We start from the raw sequence: 19,036 nt of genomic DNA on the forward strand, positions 1-19,036 counted from the left end.
ATCTGTTCATCCTGTCTTCAGCATGGTGCTGATGAATACGAGCAGACTGCATGGGATTAGTGCAGATGGCTGCAGCTTCTAGACATGATGAGCTGTAACCAGAGAAAATAAATCTCTGCTTCCAAGGAGAGCCTTACACAACAGAATTTCGTGTGGCTCAGTTCTATTCACAGTGGAACATTAAAATTGCTGAGCAAAGAGCTGTGTGGCTCATGTCATGAATAGGCGTGTTGTGTGGGTAAGTTGCTTACTGCAGCCTCTCCGATGGAAAGAACTCAACTGTATTGTTTTCTTTTGGATTAAAACAAACAAACAAACCCATAAAACAAACCCTGTGTGATTCAGAATTCTTCAGAAAAAAAGCAGTCTGGTTCAGCAGCACGAATGCTGAATTGCTCGGCAGCAGCACTGGAAGTTTGGATGGTGGAACCCTTCATGGCCTGATCTGTGTGAAAGCAGGAAAATAACTTCCCATTCCAAATCTTTCTGGTGTCTTTTTACTTCTCTTGATCCTGAGACCATGACATAAGGGCATCTTTTCTGGTTCAAAGTCTTGTTTGTAACCATGGAAATTTGATTTGAAGGAGTAAATGCAGCGGGTAACAGCGGGTTTGCGGTGTGACCTCCAGCTCCCAGCATTGTGCTGGAAGTGAGCAGCAGGCAGATTGCATGGGAGCCTGCTGAGAGCTCCTCAGCCAGGGAAACCTGGGTCTGGTACTAAGGGATTTAATAAATCACATCGCCTCCTGAAATGATGTGTGTTGTGTCCGCCCATCGGTCAGGCACGATTTCCATTCACTTCCCATGGACACCAGGCTCCGTACAGCTCCCCTAAACCATAGAATCATTGAATGGGTTAGGTCGGAAGGGACCTTCAAGACCTAGTTCTAACCCCTCTGCTGTGGGCAGAAGCTTGGATGAAGTTAGGTTTGAGTCTTGCGAGGGATGCCTTATGCTGGGATCTGAATGAGGAGGAAGTGGGAAACAGGCTACGGTATGGCACCAGCTGCTGCTCACCTTGGTTGTTTTATCCAAAGGTGAAAATCTCAAGGGTTTGCGTCTTCTAGCAAAAAGAGAGAGGAGAGCACACTCTTACCCAACCAATGGGATCTTACGTTGGTCCCTCTGAAAGACTTCACGGAATCTCTTCATGGTGAATTCTTTCATCAGCTGAAAGTTGTTTTGCCTTAATAGGAAGGTACAGAGTACTCTGAAATATTTTTGACCGTTCCAAAAATATAATTCTAGCTATAGAATTCTGACATCATTTTCCATGTGATGGTTTAAAAACAAACAGTATTGCAAGCCCGCCCATGGCAATAGATTTCAGCTGTAAGGTGCTTCAGGATCTTGGAGTTTTCGTGGATTTTGTTCTGTTGTATTTTTTTTCCATCTAACCCATTCAGTTTCCACATCATCATACTGGGTCCCTCTCCTCCTATATTCTATAGTACAGTTATGTAAACAACCACAGTTATGCTACGTATTTTTAACTTTCTGGCTCAATTATCCAGTTAAATGCAAAAATTAAATGATGTTAGGATGGCAGTACTATTATAAAATGAATCAGAATTCTTTTCACCTATTTTTCTCTCTTTTTCCCCTTTAAGAAAGCCATTGCTAGGATTTCAGGTCATTTGCCTATTTTTGCCATTGTCATTTGCCATTGCCTGAAAAGCCTATTCTCTGCCCAGTGCAGATGGGTTCCCAGATCATCTTGTGCCTTGATGAGCTTCTTCAGTGTCTGATGGGGTCTGGAACTACATAATCTTTAAGATCCCATCCAACCTAAGCCATTCTATGATAAGGTCTTCAGCAAAGGTTGCTGCTATGACTCCTCTCTCTCCTCATCAGCTTGCTTCTACGTAAATGCAGAATGGCATCTCTGGGACTCCCACTGCTTTCTTATTTCTGGATGAGTACATAAGCAACAGGGAGGCCCAGGTTTCACCAGGTATGTCTCAGACCTTTAAGAAATCAAGGAGAGAGTAACTTGGATGGTTAGCAAATTTAGTAACACAAAGACAGCCCTGGTCTTATTGAACCTCATTAGATTTTCCTGGGCCCACTTCTCCAGCCTGTCCAGGTCCCTCTGAATGGATTCCCTTCCTTCCATCCAGCCAGACAATTCCTAATCCATCGAACAGTCTGTCCTTCAAATCCACCCCTCTCCAATTTTGAGGGAAGGATGTGGTGAGGGACCATGTCAAAGGCCTTGCAGAACTCCAGGCAGATGACATCTACCGCCCTTTCCCTGTCCACAGAAACTGTCACTCCATCATAGAAGGCCACCAGATTCGTCAGGCAAGATCTGCCTTTGGTGAAGCCATGCTGAAGTAAGGATTTGTTTTGAGTCACAGGCTGCCATTTCTTTAGTATTTGTCCCTAATAACTGAGTTGCCACCATCAATTAAATTCACCAGATATTTTTCTTCCTGGCCTCCTGCAGCTTTAATCTGAAACTTTCCAATTTCCTGTCCATGGACACCATCACAGCCTGAACAGAGTCCAACTTTCCATTAATGGACACAGCAGGCTTTTAAAATAAATCAGATGAAGGGTGGGGACTGCAGCCTGGATGCTGTGTGAGAGTCAGCCAGACTCAACCCAGCACTGCACCAATGTCTTCCTGATTACTTTGGGGTTATTGAAGTAACAAAAGGTAAACCAAAAGGAAGAAAAAAAAATAGCTGAACAACAGCAGTGAGTGAAAAGCACCTGAAAAGGCATAAAACAGGAAAAAGGATCTGAAAAGAGGATCTAAGAGTTCTTAATCCATCTACACAACGATTAATTTGTACTGTGATATCTGAATGTTCCTTAGTACCTCGGATGCAGTGGCTTGTGTGCTGACTGGTAGGGCTGCAACTTTGTGAGGTATTGTTCAGGTTAAACAAAGCTAGAGGTTTGGGTATTGGGCATGAAATAGTTACTACCTCTTCTGCCTAGGTTGTTGTCTAATCCAGCTTCAGTCTGTGCAGAAATAAAGTGTCATACAGGCCGCTCTGGAAGGCAGGTGACAGCTGACGGAGTCCTGGGTTCAGAAAGTATCAATGGACTTTGAAAGCAGTCATGGGGGAGGAACACTTGGCAGCTCTGGCTTTGGCTTGGTGGAAACTACGGTGTTTACCCGTGGAAATACTCCAGGTTCTGATCGTCTTCCAGTCTGCACAGCTTGCTGCAGAGGGATGTTACTGGGCAGCTCGGATTAAATATTGAGCTCTCAGAAGTACTCTAGGCATAGCTCTTGGGTGATGTGCTTTTGAGAGACTTACAAGTGAACAACATGCATTTATATGAATTGCTTTTGCTTATAAGCTTGAATTGTTCTAGTTTTGGCTAGAAAAAATGCACACGAGAGAGGTGGAAAAAAAGGTACTGATAATAGAATCCTAGAGCGGTTTGGGTTGGAAGGACCTCCAAGCCCACCCAGTCCCACCCCCTGCCATGGGCAGGGCTGCCACCCAGCAGCTCAGCTGCCCAGGGCCCCATCCAACCTGGCCTTGAGCGCCTGCAGGGATGGGGCACCACAGCTTCTCTGAAAAGACCACAATGAGGTTTTCCCAAAAGCCTTCTCTCCTCCAGGCTGAACAACCGCAGCTCCCTGAGCCTTCAGAGGAGAAGTGCTGGACCATGTCCATCCGAGAAGTCTAATTCCTGCTTCAATGTTTCCTTAAAATGCTTGTGCTCTGTGAGGAGCTGTGGGTGCAGTTGGGTTGTGGACTGCAACATGGGAGATTGTGGCTGTTGACCAAGCCAGGCTGCTAATGAGGCTGTGCTTTCACCTGTGGAAGGAGGGGCGTGAGGAAGGTGCCTAGGCTCAGCATTTTGGTTGGAGGCTTTCTTGAGAGCAGGGACTTCCCAGGCTGGGCTGTGAGGAGGGCTGGGAGAGGCACTGCGTTCCCACTGGGTAATGCATCTCAGGTGGCAATAATTCCATCATTTCTGGTCATGAGTGGGATGCGAAAAATTTGGAAACCTTTAATCTAGCTTTTTAAAACTTTGCAGATACGATGTTCCCGCACTAGTATCTGTGAAATCTTTCTAAGCTAAAAATACAATCAGGCTTCTTTTGTTACCAGCAGAAAACATCAACAGAAACCACAAGCTCCCATTGTTTTCACAGATCTGTAATTTCGTTAACTGTTCCTCCCTCCCTTCAGCAGAACTTCGGGCTGTACATCTCTGCAGTTTTTTACATCTGTTTTTGGTAGCATATCTCCTCTCCCCATCTGGAGTGGCTGTTCTTCAGGACATGGGCCTGGTCCCCCTGCCCTGGGTGTCCCAGCTGGAGCAGGGAGTAGACCTAGTGGGCCCAGAGGCGCCTGTCTACCTCAGCAACTTCTTGGTCCTCCCTGTTGCTCTGGAAGGTACACAGGCCATCTTCCAGGACTACAATCCTGCTCTTTTCCAGTAGTACACTATAGCCGCTACTGCTGCTCTTGCTATTTGTCCTGAGATTTTACACTGGGATCTGTGCAATGCTTTTGTTTGGTTTCTAGTGAATGAATGCTGTCCTTTGAGCACATTTGGACCACAAGTGTGAGCCAGCAGTGTGCGCTTGCAGCCCGGAAAGCCAACTGTGTTCTGTGCTGCATTACACAAGGGGTGGCCAGCAGACAGGGAGGTGATTGTCCCCCTCTACTTGGCTCTTGTGAGGCCCCATCTGCAGCACTGCATCCAGGCCTGGGGCCCCCAGTACAGGAAGAATGTGGGGGTCTTGGAGCGAGTCCAGAGGAGGGCCACTAAGATGATCAGAAGGCTGGAGCACCTCCCCTATGAGGAAAGGTTGAGAGAACTGGGCTTGTGTAGCTTGGAGAAGGCTCCGGGGAGACCTCACTGTGGCCTTCCAGTCCTTGAAGGAAGCATTGAAACAGGAGAGGGAACGGCTATTTATGTGGATGGATAGTGATAGGACAAGGGGGAATGGTTTTAAACTGAGACAGGGGAGATTTAGGTTAGACATTTAGAGGAAGTTTTTCACACAGAGGGTGGTGAGGCACTGGAACAGGTTGCCCAAGGAGGCTGTGGATGCCCCATCCCTGGAGGCATTCAAGGCCAGGCTGGATGTGGCTCTGGGCAGCCTGGTCTGCTGGTTGGTGACCCTGCACATAGCAGGGGGTTGAAACTGGATGATCATTGTGGTCCTTTTCAACCAGGCTATTCTATGATTCTATGATTCTATGAAATCTACAGCCAAGGCAATGCGTCTGGGACTGCAGGGCCTCACTGTGCAGCCAATGGACAGGAGCAAGGTTTCAGAGAGCCCTCTTTGTGTACAAGTCTCAGCAAAGGGATGAGTCTGAAAATTCTTCTCCCCTTTCCTTTTTTTTCCCCATCTTTTCTACAAATGACAGATGGATGAACAAATGAAGTTCAGGTCCTCCTCCCACACCTCCACCCCTTCCCTAAAGGTGCAACCTGGGACAGATTTCAGTCTCAGTAGTGATGTTGGCACTGCTGTAGCTGTGAATGCAGTCTCTCACTTCTCTAAACAACTTTCACCTTTAAAAAAAATTTTTTTTTAATGTTGTTTCAATGTTTTTAACATGGAAACTGGTGCCAAAATCTGCTAGCATTGTGGGAAGGTGTTATCTTCGAATAAATTCCTCTGCCTCCAGCAAAGAGGCTCCATGCTATGTGGTTGAAGCAACTAGCTGATGTTATTTCATTTAAAGTCATTACAGACTACTCCAAAGATGACACTGGCATTTGTGAGATTACTTTGGAAGATGATTAGCAGAGCATTCTGTATATTTGTACATTCTGGGGCCCACGTACATCAAACTGCTGTTTCTCACGCCACAAATACTGATTTGCAATTATGGGGCTCTGTGGAATACAGACAGCTAAGGGTACAGGGTAGGAAACCAAACCTCTGAAAACTTTATTAAAGTGAATGTGGAATCACAGAATGGTTTTGGTTGGAAGGGATCTCAAAGACCATCCAGTTCCAGCCTTCATGCCACAGGCAGAGTTGGCAGGCCCTAAGTCAGGCACTAGATCAGATTGCCTAGGGCTCCACCCGAGCAGATCTTGAACCATTCAGTGCAAAAGCACAATATGTAGGTGCTGTCTGGTGAAAACATCTGGCCTAACCAGGCCCAGGTATGTGCTGGATTTAGGGAGTGTCGCAGGTGGAAAAGATAGTTTGACTGCTAATAGATGGCAGATAATTGTGTTCAGTGTCCAAAACTGCCACTCTGACAGCCTACCATGTGCACTACCACCGGTACGGAGCTAGCTGCAAACCTGAATAACACCTGGACTAAACCTAAGTGGCATATCCCAACCTCTCCCATTAACAAAGGATAATGAGACAGAAGCAATGCATAGGAGCCTGCTTGTCTGTGTGTACTTCATGCTTATGTACGTAATGGAGAGGAGCCGGTGCCAAAAAGAGATCTTGGCTGGAGAAGAGATCCTGGAAGTGAGGAATCTGCAGGAGATGAAGGTTAGGAGATGCCCAGGACTTCTTAATCATGAGCTTTATGTCCCAGAGGAAGACAAAACCAGAACCATTTGACACATACAGATGAGAGAACGGAATAATTTTACTTACTGTCACTGGTGGAAAAGAGTCTGGGTTTTTCAATTATTTTTTTTAACTTTTATTTATTTTTTTCTAGAAAAAGCAAAAACTCTGCATGGTAGAGTGTCTGGTATGTAATTTCAAAACATAACAGGTGATATGGAATGGATGATTTTCAGAACTACTTGAAGTTGAATCTAAAATCATTTGTAAATCAACACTTGTTACCATGTAAGACAAAGGCAAACAATCAACTTCTGTTTGTTGTTTGGTACAGATTTCCTCTGTCACTTCAGCCTGAATTTTCCCAGGATTGGGGAGAAAAGGGGGTACACGCTGCCTGTAGTCCTAACCACCATCTTACTGACCATGCTTTGTGCTTTGAGATCTAGCATCATATGGCTTTATATACATTCCTAAGTGAACAGTGCAACATTGCCACCATCTTAAGTGTTTATTCCACATTGGAACTGTAACTGAACATCACTCCAAAACCCTTTCCCACCCCCAAAACAATGAAAACAATGACAACAAGAAGCAGAAAGTCTCCAGCAATCAGATTTCCTCCCAGAAATCTGTGTAAACTGTGGATCGGGATTGGGTAGCAGCACAGGAGACAAAAAATGTGACAGCATGATTCAATAGCGTCTCTGAAGACTACTGTAAGACTGCCATTCTTTAGTCTGTATCTTGCAATCACAATTTGCTTTTTCCCTGCAATACTCTAAAGCAACATTAAAATAAAAAAAAATCAAGACTAAAAAGCAAAAGGCAGAACCTTTGCAGAAGGTAAAGCCTCCTCTTAGCTTTCAGCAGTCAGTGCTGGGAACAGATCTCTGCCACCAGAAGCAAATCTTCAATGTATATACATGATTTTGGAGGGGAGGGCCACAGCCGAGGACGGAAGGCCCTAGGACAGATCTGCTGACTGCAGTGGTCTGCAGACAGCTGCTGTGCTGCCGTGGGCACTCGGCCCTTCTCCTCCTGGGCTGCTGGGGCTGGGAGGCAGTGGGAGTGGGGGGCTGCGCTGGGGAGGGAAGCGCACATTTTTCTGTTCACCCAACCCCAGTCCCGCTGGAATGTATCTAATCAGTATTTAGACAAGTATTAGTAATAACTGTAAGCCAGCACAGTGACCCTCCCCCTTAAAATGGAGGGAGAGCAACAGCATCAGACGAATTCCCATTTGTCCTGACACATTTCCCAAACCCTTTTCAGATCCTAGAGAGCAATCGTACGCAGGTGTTTTTTGTACTAGAATTTAAAGGAGTCAAAGCTGGTAAAGAAACTGGATGTTTTCTGGCCTAACCAAAGGAAGTAATAAAACCGGTTAAAGTAAGAGTGAAAGAAAGTAAGCATTAGTGTGTGTACATCCTCTGACATGTCCCACCTCTCGACGTTCTGCTCACAAGCCCTTCCCATACTCTGAGCAAGCACTCCCGAACTTACAGAGGTAAGGCTTCAGCTACAATCTCATGGCTGAGATTTATTTATAAAAGACATCAAAAGTGTAAGGATTTGACTGTACAGGATCTTGTGGGGCACGTGGAGGGCAAGGCTTGGGAAGTGAACCTGCGCAGGAGGAGACTGGACATGGGTGTGATGCCCAGAATGCCACTGGCTGAGTGATGCCCATGAGCACAGCCCAGCATCCACGCAGCATCAGGGAGTGCAGGCGACACTCGGCAGCTTCTGGGCATCCATCCAGTCAGAGCCATGGGAGTTGCAGGAAGGCTTCATGTTAAACTCCAATACTGAAATGTTGGAAGGAACAGGGTCTTTAACTTAAATGGGCACTGATTATAGGTTTTGCACAGTCAATTTTCATTAAAAAACAAAACCTGAACAACAGCTGATGCCCCTGCTGTTGGAGCCTTAACACACCTGTTATACTGCTGAGCCCTACTTTTTTTTTTTTTTTTTTAATAAAACACTGTTTTAAGATACAGCACAACAAATGTGCTTATTATGCACTCTAACATAGAGCACAGAAATACAACACTACAGAGTGCAAGTCTTAACCATCTCCACAGTGGGAAAAGTGCGAAGGTTAAAAATAAGCATGTGGCTTAACACAAGATATTTTTAAAAAACATGACATGGAAATCTCATACTAATGCTTTCACTTCTATCACAAACATGACTGAAAACTTATGGTCAGCTGCTGATCCTTCTCTCCTGATAGTAGTGTGATCCTTTGAAAGGTAAGATGTTGGAAAGATCAGAGAATTAGAAAACAATAAAATGAGCATCCAAAAATGATCCCATTTACCACTTTTCCAGTAGTTATGTTTTTCAAGAAGTAAACACGTAAGATCACCTTGATCTTCCCCCTCAGTAACTGATACAGGCTGAAACAGCAAAGCCACCCACATGGACACAGGTCAGGTCTGCATCGCGCACACACACACACACATCTACACACAAACACCCCACAGGAAAAAGTGCACTTTCAATTGCTGATACAAAAATAGATTGGCACATTCTTTTTGACACAGTGAAGATATTCTCTTTAAAAGCTTTTTCACAAGGAGTCCTTTCATGAGTTGCAGCAGGTCTGTAGAAAAAGCACTATGAGAATGCACTCAAGTGGGCTTTCAGGGTTTGTGTGATTGAGAGAGGGGTGGTAATGGAGGCTGCCCCCTCAGGCTTTTGTATGACTGATGACAGGTAGCTTGTAGGTCCGCAGTCCCCACTGGTAGGGTCAGTTGCCATCCAGTTTCAGCACATTAACCATGTACCAACATCTCAGTCTCCACCTGCTTTGAGAAAGTAACGACATCTAAATTTGTCAAAGCCGAGTCTTACGTCAACGCAGCGTTTCCCATCAGTTGTTGAAAAAACTGGTTCGGAGAGGGAGAGAGTGAAGTGTTAGGAGTCTGTAACTTTGCATTTCCAGTAGTAATGCAGCTCAAGAGAGCCGGGTGGGAACAGTCCGGAGCCCCTTCCCAGCAGGGCAGCCAGTGCTAGGAGTTCTGGATCAAGCGTCTGTAGTGCGGCATCACTTCGTGCTCAGGAAGGTGGAGAGCAAACTCCAAGGCCACCAGCACCGGGAACTCAAAGGCAATCAGCTCTCGCCTGTTCAGCCGGAACTTCTCTTCCAGTTTCTGTATCAACAGCCCAGGAAAAAAATGAAAAGGACTTCGTCAATGAGGATTTGGCTTTCCAGTGCTTTCTTACAGATGATGTTATTCACATTTGCACCTAAGTGTGTACCGCTATTTCCTACCGATTTCTTACTGGGGAGGTGGTCTACAAAGCTCAGCCAGACTCGCTGTTTCTGATGTTTGTCATTTAACTCGCTCATTCCTGCTCTAGCAGATACATCTTCTAAAGATTATAGTGATTAGCAATGCAGGAAAAGAAACACTTAGCTGTGTGCAGTCACTTGTGTAATGGAATACGTGCACCTTATAAGTGCCCACAGAATTCCTCTCTGCTTGAAATCTCAGATTTTGTTTCCAGCATGGCACTGTTACAACACACTGTTAGGGAAATTATTTACTCTACAATTAGATACATTTGACTGTAATGCCTCAGAGGCAAAAAGTGTCATCTATAACAACTCTAAGTACAGTGTATATTAGAAACTGCTATTCCCAAAGGAGATTAGATAGATTTCATACTTGCTTTCTGCTGTACTGTACTAAACCTTCCATCTGTTCTGCTGTTCTCACTGGATTTGGATGCTACAGAAGAAGGCAGCCAACTCTTCAGAAATATTCTCCCCCGCTCCACTCTTATGACCTCCCTTGGCTTGCTGCTTTGTTGCCCACTGGATCTAATGAAAACCTCCATGTGTCTTAAGGGCGGACCAATGATTCAGAATTGGCAGATCTTCCAGCTTCCACTCAGTTTACTTTTTCCTGGCTATTTGAAGAATATTCTACTAAACTATCAGACCAGTTCTGTGGCTGGGGCAGAAAGATGTGAGTCCAATTCTGCCTCCAACAGAGTTCCCACATCTCTTGAAGTGAGTTGGTTGCACTCAGCTGTGAGACTGATTTTCTGTTGTGTTAAATCAGTGTCTCAGTGCTTGCAAATGTGTTATGGAATAAGACACCCTTCTGTTTCTTGACTCTTTAATATGAAGTGGGTAGAAGACCGAACACCTTCTTCCACAAAAAAAAAGTTAGGGTGAAGTGTCTAATGGAAACCATATCCACTTGCCCTAAAAGTTAACTTGATGAATATAGTATTGGTAGTAAGATTTCTTCCCAAGTTACCATCTACACTTAACTTTCAAAGAACAGTCTTTACTAACACTCTTAAAATTAAAAGCAAAATAAATTTCCTGAAGGTTAACTTTTGACTTGTATTGGCAGAATGGTGGTAAGATATATATATATCAGACCTCAAAATATCTGATACCAAGGGTGCTCAGTCACATCAAATGGGTTTCTTGGTCCTCTGCTATCACACAGATCACTCCTACTTCCCCATCAACGTAAAATAAAGGAATGCGGTTAGCTAGCTGGAGGGCTGGATACCTAAAGAAAGCATGCCTGCTTATCAGTAGTCTTGTATATACCATGCACTGGCACTTTATGTAGAGAGAACACAGGAACTGTATGGATACCTACATCTATAAGATGCTTGACTTCATGTTTTCTGAGGTCACTGCCAATTTTGGCTGCTAAAAGAACACAGGCTCCAGCACAAAGCTTTCTATTCTGCTTGTTCAGCTTCCCCTTGAGAGCGAGCTTCTCAAAGTAGACAAAGGCCATGGCTACTGTGGGCTCTTCAAAACCACATTCTTCTTGAGCAAGCTTGCGCATTTCTCTCTTCAAGCTGAGTAAAGAGACCAGACAAGCATGCCATGAACTGCATGTTAAAGCATTACTCATTTCACCGTAAGAGTCATTACTGCAGAGATTCCTGCTTACACAAATGGAAAGGGAAAGTGTAATTTACTGGGCAGGTATGTTTATGCTCTATTTTGGGGACACTCTGTTTTGACTTAATCCTTTCCCCCCAATAGGTAGTTGTATCAAATTGCAATAGTAACTGACAGTTAGTATTGCATACTAATAGTATTGCATACTAATAGTAACTTTGACATTTTTTGGTAAAAATATTTCATTGGAAGTCTTAAACTATACACAATTTATTTAATAGCAGTGGATTGATTGCTTGTGATCTATATGCAACTTTGCAGTTGATTATGTTTGGTCAAATCCAAACTTGCTATGCACTGTAGAATTCTGTAGTTGCAGAGCAACAGGAGCCAGTATCCTTCTGGCCACTTCAGTCACATTAAATCACCATTATTCAGTATGTATAGACTGCTACACTAGAAACAGTGACAAAATACTACAACTTTGCAGTGAAACTTATCCGTTGTTTTGCTTCTGGCCATGCTCTTTGCACGAGAGGCAAAAATCAACATTTCTCCCTCTTCATTGTCTTTCTAAACTAAGTGCCATAAGTTTGAAGTCTTTTTTTGTATCATTTTTTCTGGATCTGATAGTATAACGCAAGCACAGCTCACATCCTCATCCTCTTATAAGTGGAGCTTGACACCTGAGTGGTACGTGCTTGCACAGTCCCCTATCTGGTTTTCTCAGCCAACTAATCAAAGCAATCATCTGACTTATTCTGCACCTCTGCAGGTCACTGCTCTTGGAAAATCAATCAGTGCTGTGTGTCTCTTCATGTACAACAGCAATCACACTGCAACGTGAGACAGCCGTATCACGTTGCAGCCTTACCGAGCTCCGCAACGTACCTTCTTATTTTACTGAGGGTTAACTTGATGTGAGGGAATTTTTCCTTAAACGTCTCATTCATGTCCTTTTTGAGATCTGATGGCTTCACGTAGTCTATGACTGTGGTCTGTAACACATGGTTGAGAGAAAATCATTCTTGTAGTTTACAACATGATCACAGTTATAGTTATAGTTAATAAACATGATGGCTCATACCCTGCAAGCAAGAAATACCAAACAAGCACCAGTCAGTCTTAATGATTTCAGAAACAGGAAAAATGAGATCTGAATTAAGGTATCAATTTGCTTGCAACTGCTCCATCAGAATGGGTGACCTGAAATCAGAGATGAGTGTTCAGCACAAACCCTGAGTCTCACATACCTTATTACAAGCCTTCCAAATACTGCTGAGGATGAGTTTAAGCCAAACGTGGGTGGATAAAACCTAGCTGACAGTTCTTGTTAAGCCAAAGTTCAGTTATCACAATAATTAATTTGATGACCAGACTTTGTGTGTTGCTCTGAAACATACTGCCGGTCTCAAACGTAATGCTCAAAGGAATTGCTGGCATAAGTTGTTGAGTACTGTATCCTAGAATTATGACAAAATAGGTAATAGGCCTAAATGGTGAGTAATTCAACAGAATGAAAGATAGTAATACTCTCAGAAGTTACAAACTAAGTGAACAGAAATACCGCGTTAGAACATTAGAAGTGTACAGCCTACTTCCTTTACCTTGAAATTCCTGTTCTTCATCATCCCTAAATGTGTTTAAAAACCACTTGGATGTGGTGCTCAGGGACATGATGTAGAGGAGGATTGTTAGAGTAAGGTCGTGGTTGGACTTGATGATCTTTAAGGTCTTTTCCAACCTGAGCAAATCTATGATTCTATGATTCTTTTCTCATCCCCTTAAGAATTTCTTTATTTAGCAGAGGGCCCTCCTGGCTCATCCTGCATGCCAGAAGCAGCAGCAGCTATGGGTGTGCAGTGCTTCTGTCATTCCTTCAGTATTCATTCAGGAAACACTTTGCCAAAACCATCTGCCACCACTCACTTGGCCTGAAACTATCAGCCAAACAACAGCAAATCCTTCACTTTAGTAATGTGCCAATTCTCTTCCTGGCTTTGGCTGTTCTGACCTTGAACAGAAGCATGGAAGACAATACAGTTTCCAAGTATCCAGTTACTGGTTTCTCTTTCCCTTCTAATTTCTGTTTATGTTTAAACTACATTATGTTAACTGTAAACAAAGAGAGGTAGAAAGAGGCATGCAAACCACACCATGTTATGCCTTTATAGAAGATTAAGCCTCCTTGTATTATATCCTCATGGGAATCTAAATCAGCCAAAAAGACCCAACTGAATATCCTTTGTTTTTTTTTTTCTTTTTTTCCCCAGTATTTAAATATGGAAGGATTTGGGGAAAGGACAATATAGTGGCTTTGGAGAGCAACTGAACAACTCGTCTGATTACGTCCTTGGCTGCATCAGATATGAGCATGAAGAAGAGCGAAAGGCAAATAACTTGTCCTGCATTTTGTTTAAGAGCTATGGTACTGAAATAAGGGGTAATAATAGGAATTTAGAAGAAAGCGGAGTGTGCTTCTCCCCTAAATAGCTCACAGCAGTATTTGAGGCAAACGAGCTATAATGAAGAGGAAAAAGCCAACTTCTTGGCACATGGAGTTGTTACAGTCATACATACCTTTAACAATGAGGGCTATTCAGCTATCTGACTCGCAGTGTGAAAAGCATAATTTGTCCAGATAAATTGCTCCCCATGACATCTTGGCAGGTAATTTTGCTAGGCATGTCAAGCACAACAGCTGCCTGCCGCTAAGTATGAATGCTTGCAAGCCCCCTCTGACGCAGTTACATCCTAAGCACCAATCCAAATTTTTCTCAATAAAGAGGATGATTTATTACAAAATTCTGCCCAATGAAGGAGAGCTGCCAGTTATAAGAAATCATCAAAAAGGAGAATGCCATGACAACCTTCTATAGCCAGCTCTGTTGCCCTGCACGTGCATGTATGAGCCAGAGCACAGGCCCAGGCAGTCCCCGCAGTGATCCACATTCTGTCTTCAGGCTGAGGCAGGCAGCTTGCTGCCATGCCTGAATAAAAAGAAAGGTAAAGATGGAGCAGAGAAACTCTGCCCTGTTTGGGCTAGAAGAGAAAAGCATCACCTGGCTGTATGGATCTGCCTGTGGCCAGGCCTGCTGAAGGCAGAAGAAAGTGTGGATTTGGCTGAATGCACAGCCACTTGATTGTAGGAGGCCTTGCTGCAGGCCTGCAGGACTCAGCCCTCAGCAACTGAAGAACAAACTCTTACTGATTACCTCTCTCATTTCTTTCCATGGGACTTTGTTTCCTACTTGCCTACTCCTTGTCTCTTTTTTTTCCCCTCAAGATGACCATCAGCAGTTGTGTGCTTCTGATGCTTGCATAGACATGCTGGGAGTTTTAGTGATACTACAGGAATCTTCCTAATACTGCTGTAAGAGGACTATTGAGAAAAGCTATAGAGCTATATATATATGAAGTTATAAATTAGACCAGCACTATTTGCTACTTGAAATACAGAAATGTGGGTCCAAGCCTCACTCACTTATTTACAGATTCAAAAGATTGCTAAGTATAGCAAGGCTACCCGCTACTAAGTCCAAAGTTTATTTTATATACTCTCAGAATTTTTGGTTGTCTTGGGCAAGCTTGGAAAGAATGAGCTTGGTGCTACTTTGCAAAGCTATACCACGCCTTGTTCCAAGCTTCATTGCAAACCTAACTAACTAAGCGTTGCTTGCTCTCTGTTACCACAAAGCTCCTTAGTTTTATCTTAGTTATCTCCCACAAAGCCACCATGGGTTTTTCTGGCAGACCTGCTCTTGGCACTTCCCAGGTGATCATTTCCTCCTGTACAGAGAACATCAAATAGCATGTGCAGGACAGAAACTACCTCACAGAGAGAGGGCCCAAGCACGCTGCAGAGCCAGCTGGAGGGCTGTATGCAGGTTACGCTGGCCAGCAGGCTGTGCTTGCTTCCACTTCTAGCATGTAGTTTTTACATGGGAAGACAGTGATAGGACAAGGGAGAATGGCTTTAAACTAAAAGAGAGCAGATTTGGGTTAGATGTCAGGAAGAAATTCTTCACTCGAGGTTGGTGAGGCGCTGGCACAGCTGCCCATGTAAGCTGTGGTGCCCCATCCCTAGAGGCACTCAAGACCAGGTTGGATGGGGCCCTGCCCATGGCACAGGGTGGGACTGGGTGGGCTTTGAGTTGCCTTCCAACCTAAGCCATTCTATGACGAGTCTCATATGTGATCCTGCAGCTGTCTCATGGGTACCTTACCCACTGCTCTGCTTTTACCAGGGAGTTCTCTGACCCAGTCAACTGCCAAGAGGACTACCTGTATTTAAATCTTTGTTAAAAAAAAAAAGTTCTTTTTTTAAAAAAAAAAATATGTAAAGTAAAACACTCAGAGGCTTGAGAATAAGCAGACAGCTTAAAGCTGAAAATGGAAAGGAGGTACAACTATTTTTAAACACAGAGATTTGTCAATTTTGTGCCAGTGATAAGGATCTGCGATAAGGATCTCCCCCTCCAACTCTGAATACTGCTGCTTCCTGCTAGACAACAGTCTCTACAATATAAATCACAATAATGAAATCCAGATGAAAGCCAGTGTGTGCTGGTTTTGATTCATGTAACAGGATAACAGCAGCATGTTTGAACACACTGGCTCTAAGGCAGCTGTCTCATCTTGTCAGTGCCATACTGGAAAGCCCAACTAACTGTCCTTATTCTCGGGAAAAGGAATTGCACAACTTCTTTTCTTTTTTCCCATGATTTTTTGGGTAGCTGCTGCAGAAGCCTGACTTGTCCCTTGTCCAGCTGATGCCAACAGAAATGACAAATTTGGGATGCTGCCCATCAGAGGGGCAGCGTTCTCGCTGCCACACTGTGCACCTACGAGGCTGTGGAGAAATCCCAGCCCCAGCTCCCCCCTCACCTGTTCAAGTATCCTCTGTCTGTCCTTTCCCCCAGGCACAGCTTGCACACTGCTGAGCGACTGCTCAGCACCGACCCTTCCATGGAGTAGGAAAGGGCTGGAGGAAACCTCAGTGCACGCACAAGGTCAGAAGCATGGCCAGGGTGTCCTAATGACCCACAAGGGCCAGCTGGGATCTTACTGTAGAAACGGGAGTGCTCTGACCTTTCTGTTTGCCACCTTTTCTCCTGCTCAGCATTTCCTCTTCCTTTTCTCTTCTCTGCTTTAGAATTTTATTTCTCTTGGGCTACTTGGCAGTCACAAACAAAGTTGCTGTGTCAAAAAGACATCACTGCAAGCAAAGTAGAGTTCTGTCTGTCTGGAACAGCTCTGGTATTGTCTGTACAGCAGCACTGTACAATACTGATGCTCCAAATTTTATCAGGGGGTTGCAAACACTCTAAAAGGAGCATGACATTTTTCTATCTAAATGTTCTCATAGAGAACGCTACTCCCTAACAGTGAGGCATCTGCACTGCCAGGGCTGTCACATACACCAGCACTGTAGTGGGAATGACCCACCCTTCTCCCCAACACTCTAATCTCCCATGTTTGTAACTTCTGTCATCCAGGCTCGTCTGTCTTGTTTCTCACAGCTTGCTCGCACGAAATAAATTTCACTTTAGTATTCAGAAATACTCCTCTGTGAGCTCTGTTCACGTTCTCTGTATACAAATCTGCAGATGTATATTTTAGTTTGGTGACGGGAGTTGCACAAGACAAATGAAAGCTTTGATAGATGGCGGCTGACAGATGCCTGGACAACATGATGAATGCTTGGGCTGAGGGCTCTGCTCTGCACACTTTTTGCATGGCTGGCAGTTTTGAACTTGGAGGTTAGCTTCTGTGTTATTCACACCCGTTTTCAAGCAGCTGCTTTCTCACAGGAAAGCTGTATATATAGTTTCCTAAATGCAGGAGGAGGAAGGATGCCTGAAATGGTTGGAAAGACTGGCAGGATGAACTAGCGTTGAAAATAAACCCTACTTTGGCATGCTACCAGTAAAAGATGACCTAGACTTGGGTGCCTCTACCTTCCCCTTAAGAAAGGTATGATCAGAATAAAATAGGTGAATAAATGGAAGTTATAAAATAACTTCAGCTGCCTTACCTTGGACCTGTGATAAATGCAGTCTATGGAGAGCAGACACAAGTCCATCAGGTTTAAGCAGACTGTCAGTAGCACAGTTCTCAACCACACAGCAGAGAAGTCAGTGACTGTGTACTGCCTTAGGGTATATAGCATGAGCTATGTAGCTGTGAACTGTCTGTAACGCAGTGTATATGGAGGTGGCTAAGTATGCATATATACGGGAAATCCTGCTAGAGCAGAAGTTTAGAACAGTCATGGAAAATAGGAGTCATTCCTTTATAATGGTAATAATTACTACACAAAAAAGGAAAAGGAAGACTAGAAGATGTTTCTATTGTTAAAAAGTTACTAACTTTCAATGACCTTAAACTGAAATATTTACAATTTCACAAGGCAAACCATCTGAAAACTCTCTGTCTGAGTGCATATAAGGATGCCAGCTTATTTTATTCTGTTAACACCCTGAAATCGTTCTCATTTAATACAGTGTTCCATTGTTACAAAATACATGCTTACTGGAGCCTCAGCCAAATATAGCATCAAATCCATACAGCACTGGCTTTAACTATGAATATATACCACCACTGCAATTCTCTGCTCCCTGAGACTTTTGGGTACGAAGCCAGCAGCTGATAAGAAAGCAATCTGTAGATGTTTAATTTATATCTACAGAAACAGCTTGAAGAATACGGTGCCAATGCCAAAGGCCACAGCCTGCAAGTGGAGTAGTTCTGACCTTGGTGCTCCCTGTGAAAGACAGCAACAAGGAGCGAGAGGCTGAATGCACTCCAGCATCATGCAGGGCTTTCATCAGCCCACATGCACAGAACAGTGAGCAGTTCTAATTTTAAAACCACACTGGAAGACCAGTATCTAATAATGCAGCCTAGTTATGCTTGACACTGGTTCTTCACTTGGCAGATGCAAGGTGATGGCCAGCCTGCTGCAAGAGCCCTACAGCCTTATGCAACACATTTTTTTCTTTAATCAGCAGTGTATAGCTGTCAATTTGTTTTGATATAATTAAACCAATACACGGGAACTGTCATTAAGGACCAAAACCTGATTTTATCTCTTGGGCACAGATAGATGGATATTGCAGGGATGTTGTTACAAAAGGGTCACTCGAAGTCAAACTGCTACTGATCTGGGCTTTTCCTCTTTTCCTGCAAGTCTTGGCAGCAGAGAGCAGCCATGTGAACACACTCCTGTGCTCTTGTATTAGCAACAGAACCAGAGCTTGGAAGTTGGCCTCATCCACGCTGCAGAGTGAGTATTCACTCCCTGCACAGAAAGTGTTTCCTTCTGCTCACAAGAACGCAGGATGAGCAGGGAGACACTGCAGAACCTGGCTGCACACTGGTCAATGTGAGACACTAGTGAAGAAGTCACTGTTCTGCCTGATAGCTGGTGAAAGTTCCTATTCAAGGGAGATTTAAGGATCTGCAAGAATTCCTGCTTCAGCAGTATCAGCCAGGAAGACATCTGTTAGCCATGACATGATGTTTCCCTCCCCCCGCCTCCCCCAGCATGAATTCTTCTACCTCTTACTGTTTATACTGCAGCAGAGATTGTCAACTCTCCTACAAAGACAGTATAAAGGGAACTAATTTCTCTGGGGTAGACTAGAATTTACATATGACTAATG

General features: G+C 44.0%; 1 protein-coding gene across 2 annotated transcripts in view; it reads right to left on the reverse strand.

The window, feature by feature from the left end:
* Positions 1 to 6,536: 6,536 nt before the first annotated feature.
* The window catches only part of CABLES1 (Cdk5 and Abl enzyme substrate 1), a 67,173-nt gene continuing 54,673 nt past the window's right edge, over positions 6,537 to 19,036 (reverse strand). For both annotated transcript variants that reach the window (XM_042833968.1, XM_042833977.1), the window contains exons 8-10: positions 12,261 to 12,367; positions 11,116 to 11,323; positions 6,537 to 9,639 (exon numbers count right to left, since the gene is read on the reverse strand). In XM_042833968.1, the coding sequence (XP_042689902.1) occupies positions 9,499 to 9,639; positions 11,116 to 11,323; positions 12,261 to 12,367 (456 nt within the window). In that variant the 3' untranslated portion in view covers positions 6,537 to 9,498. The remainder of the gene's footprint in view (positions 9,640 to 11,115; positions 11,324 to 12,260; positions 12,368 to 19,036) is intronic.

This window comes from Centrocercus urophasianus, unplaced genomic scaffold (genome assembly GCF_019232065.1).
Source record: "Centrocercus urophasianus isolate 14NV4802_14NV808 unplaced genomic scaffold, USGS_Curo_1.0 seq_11, whole genome shotgun sequence".
NCBI classification, from domain to species: domain Eukaryota; kingdom Metazoa; phylum Chordata; class Aves; order Galliformes; family Phasianidae; genus Centrocercus; species Centrocercus urophasianus.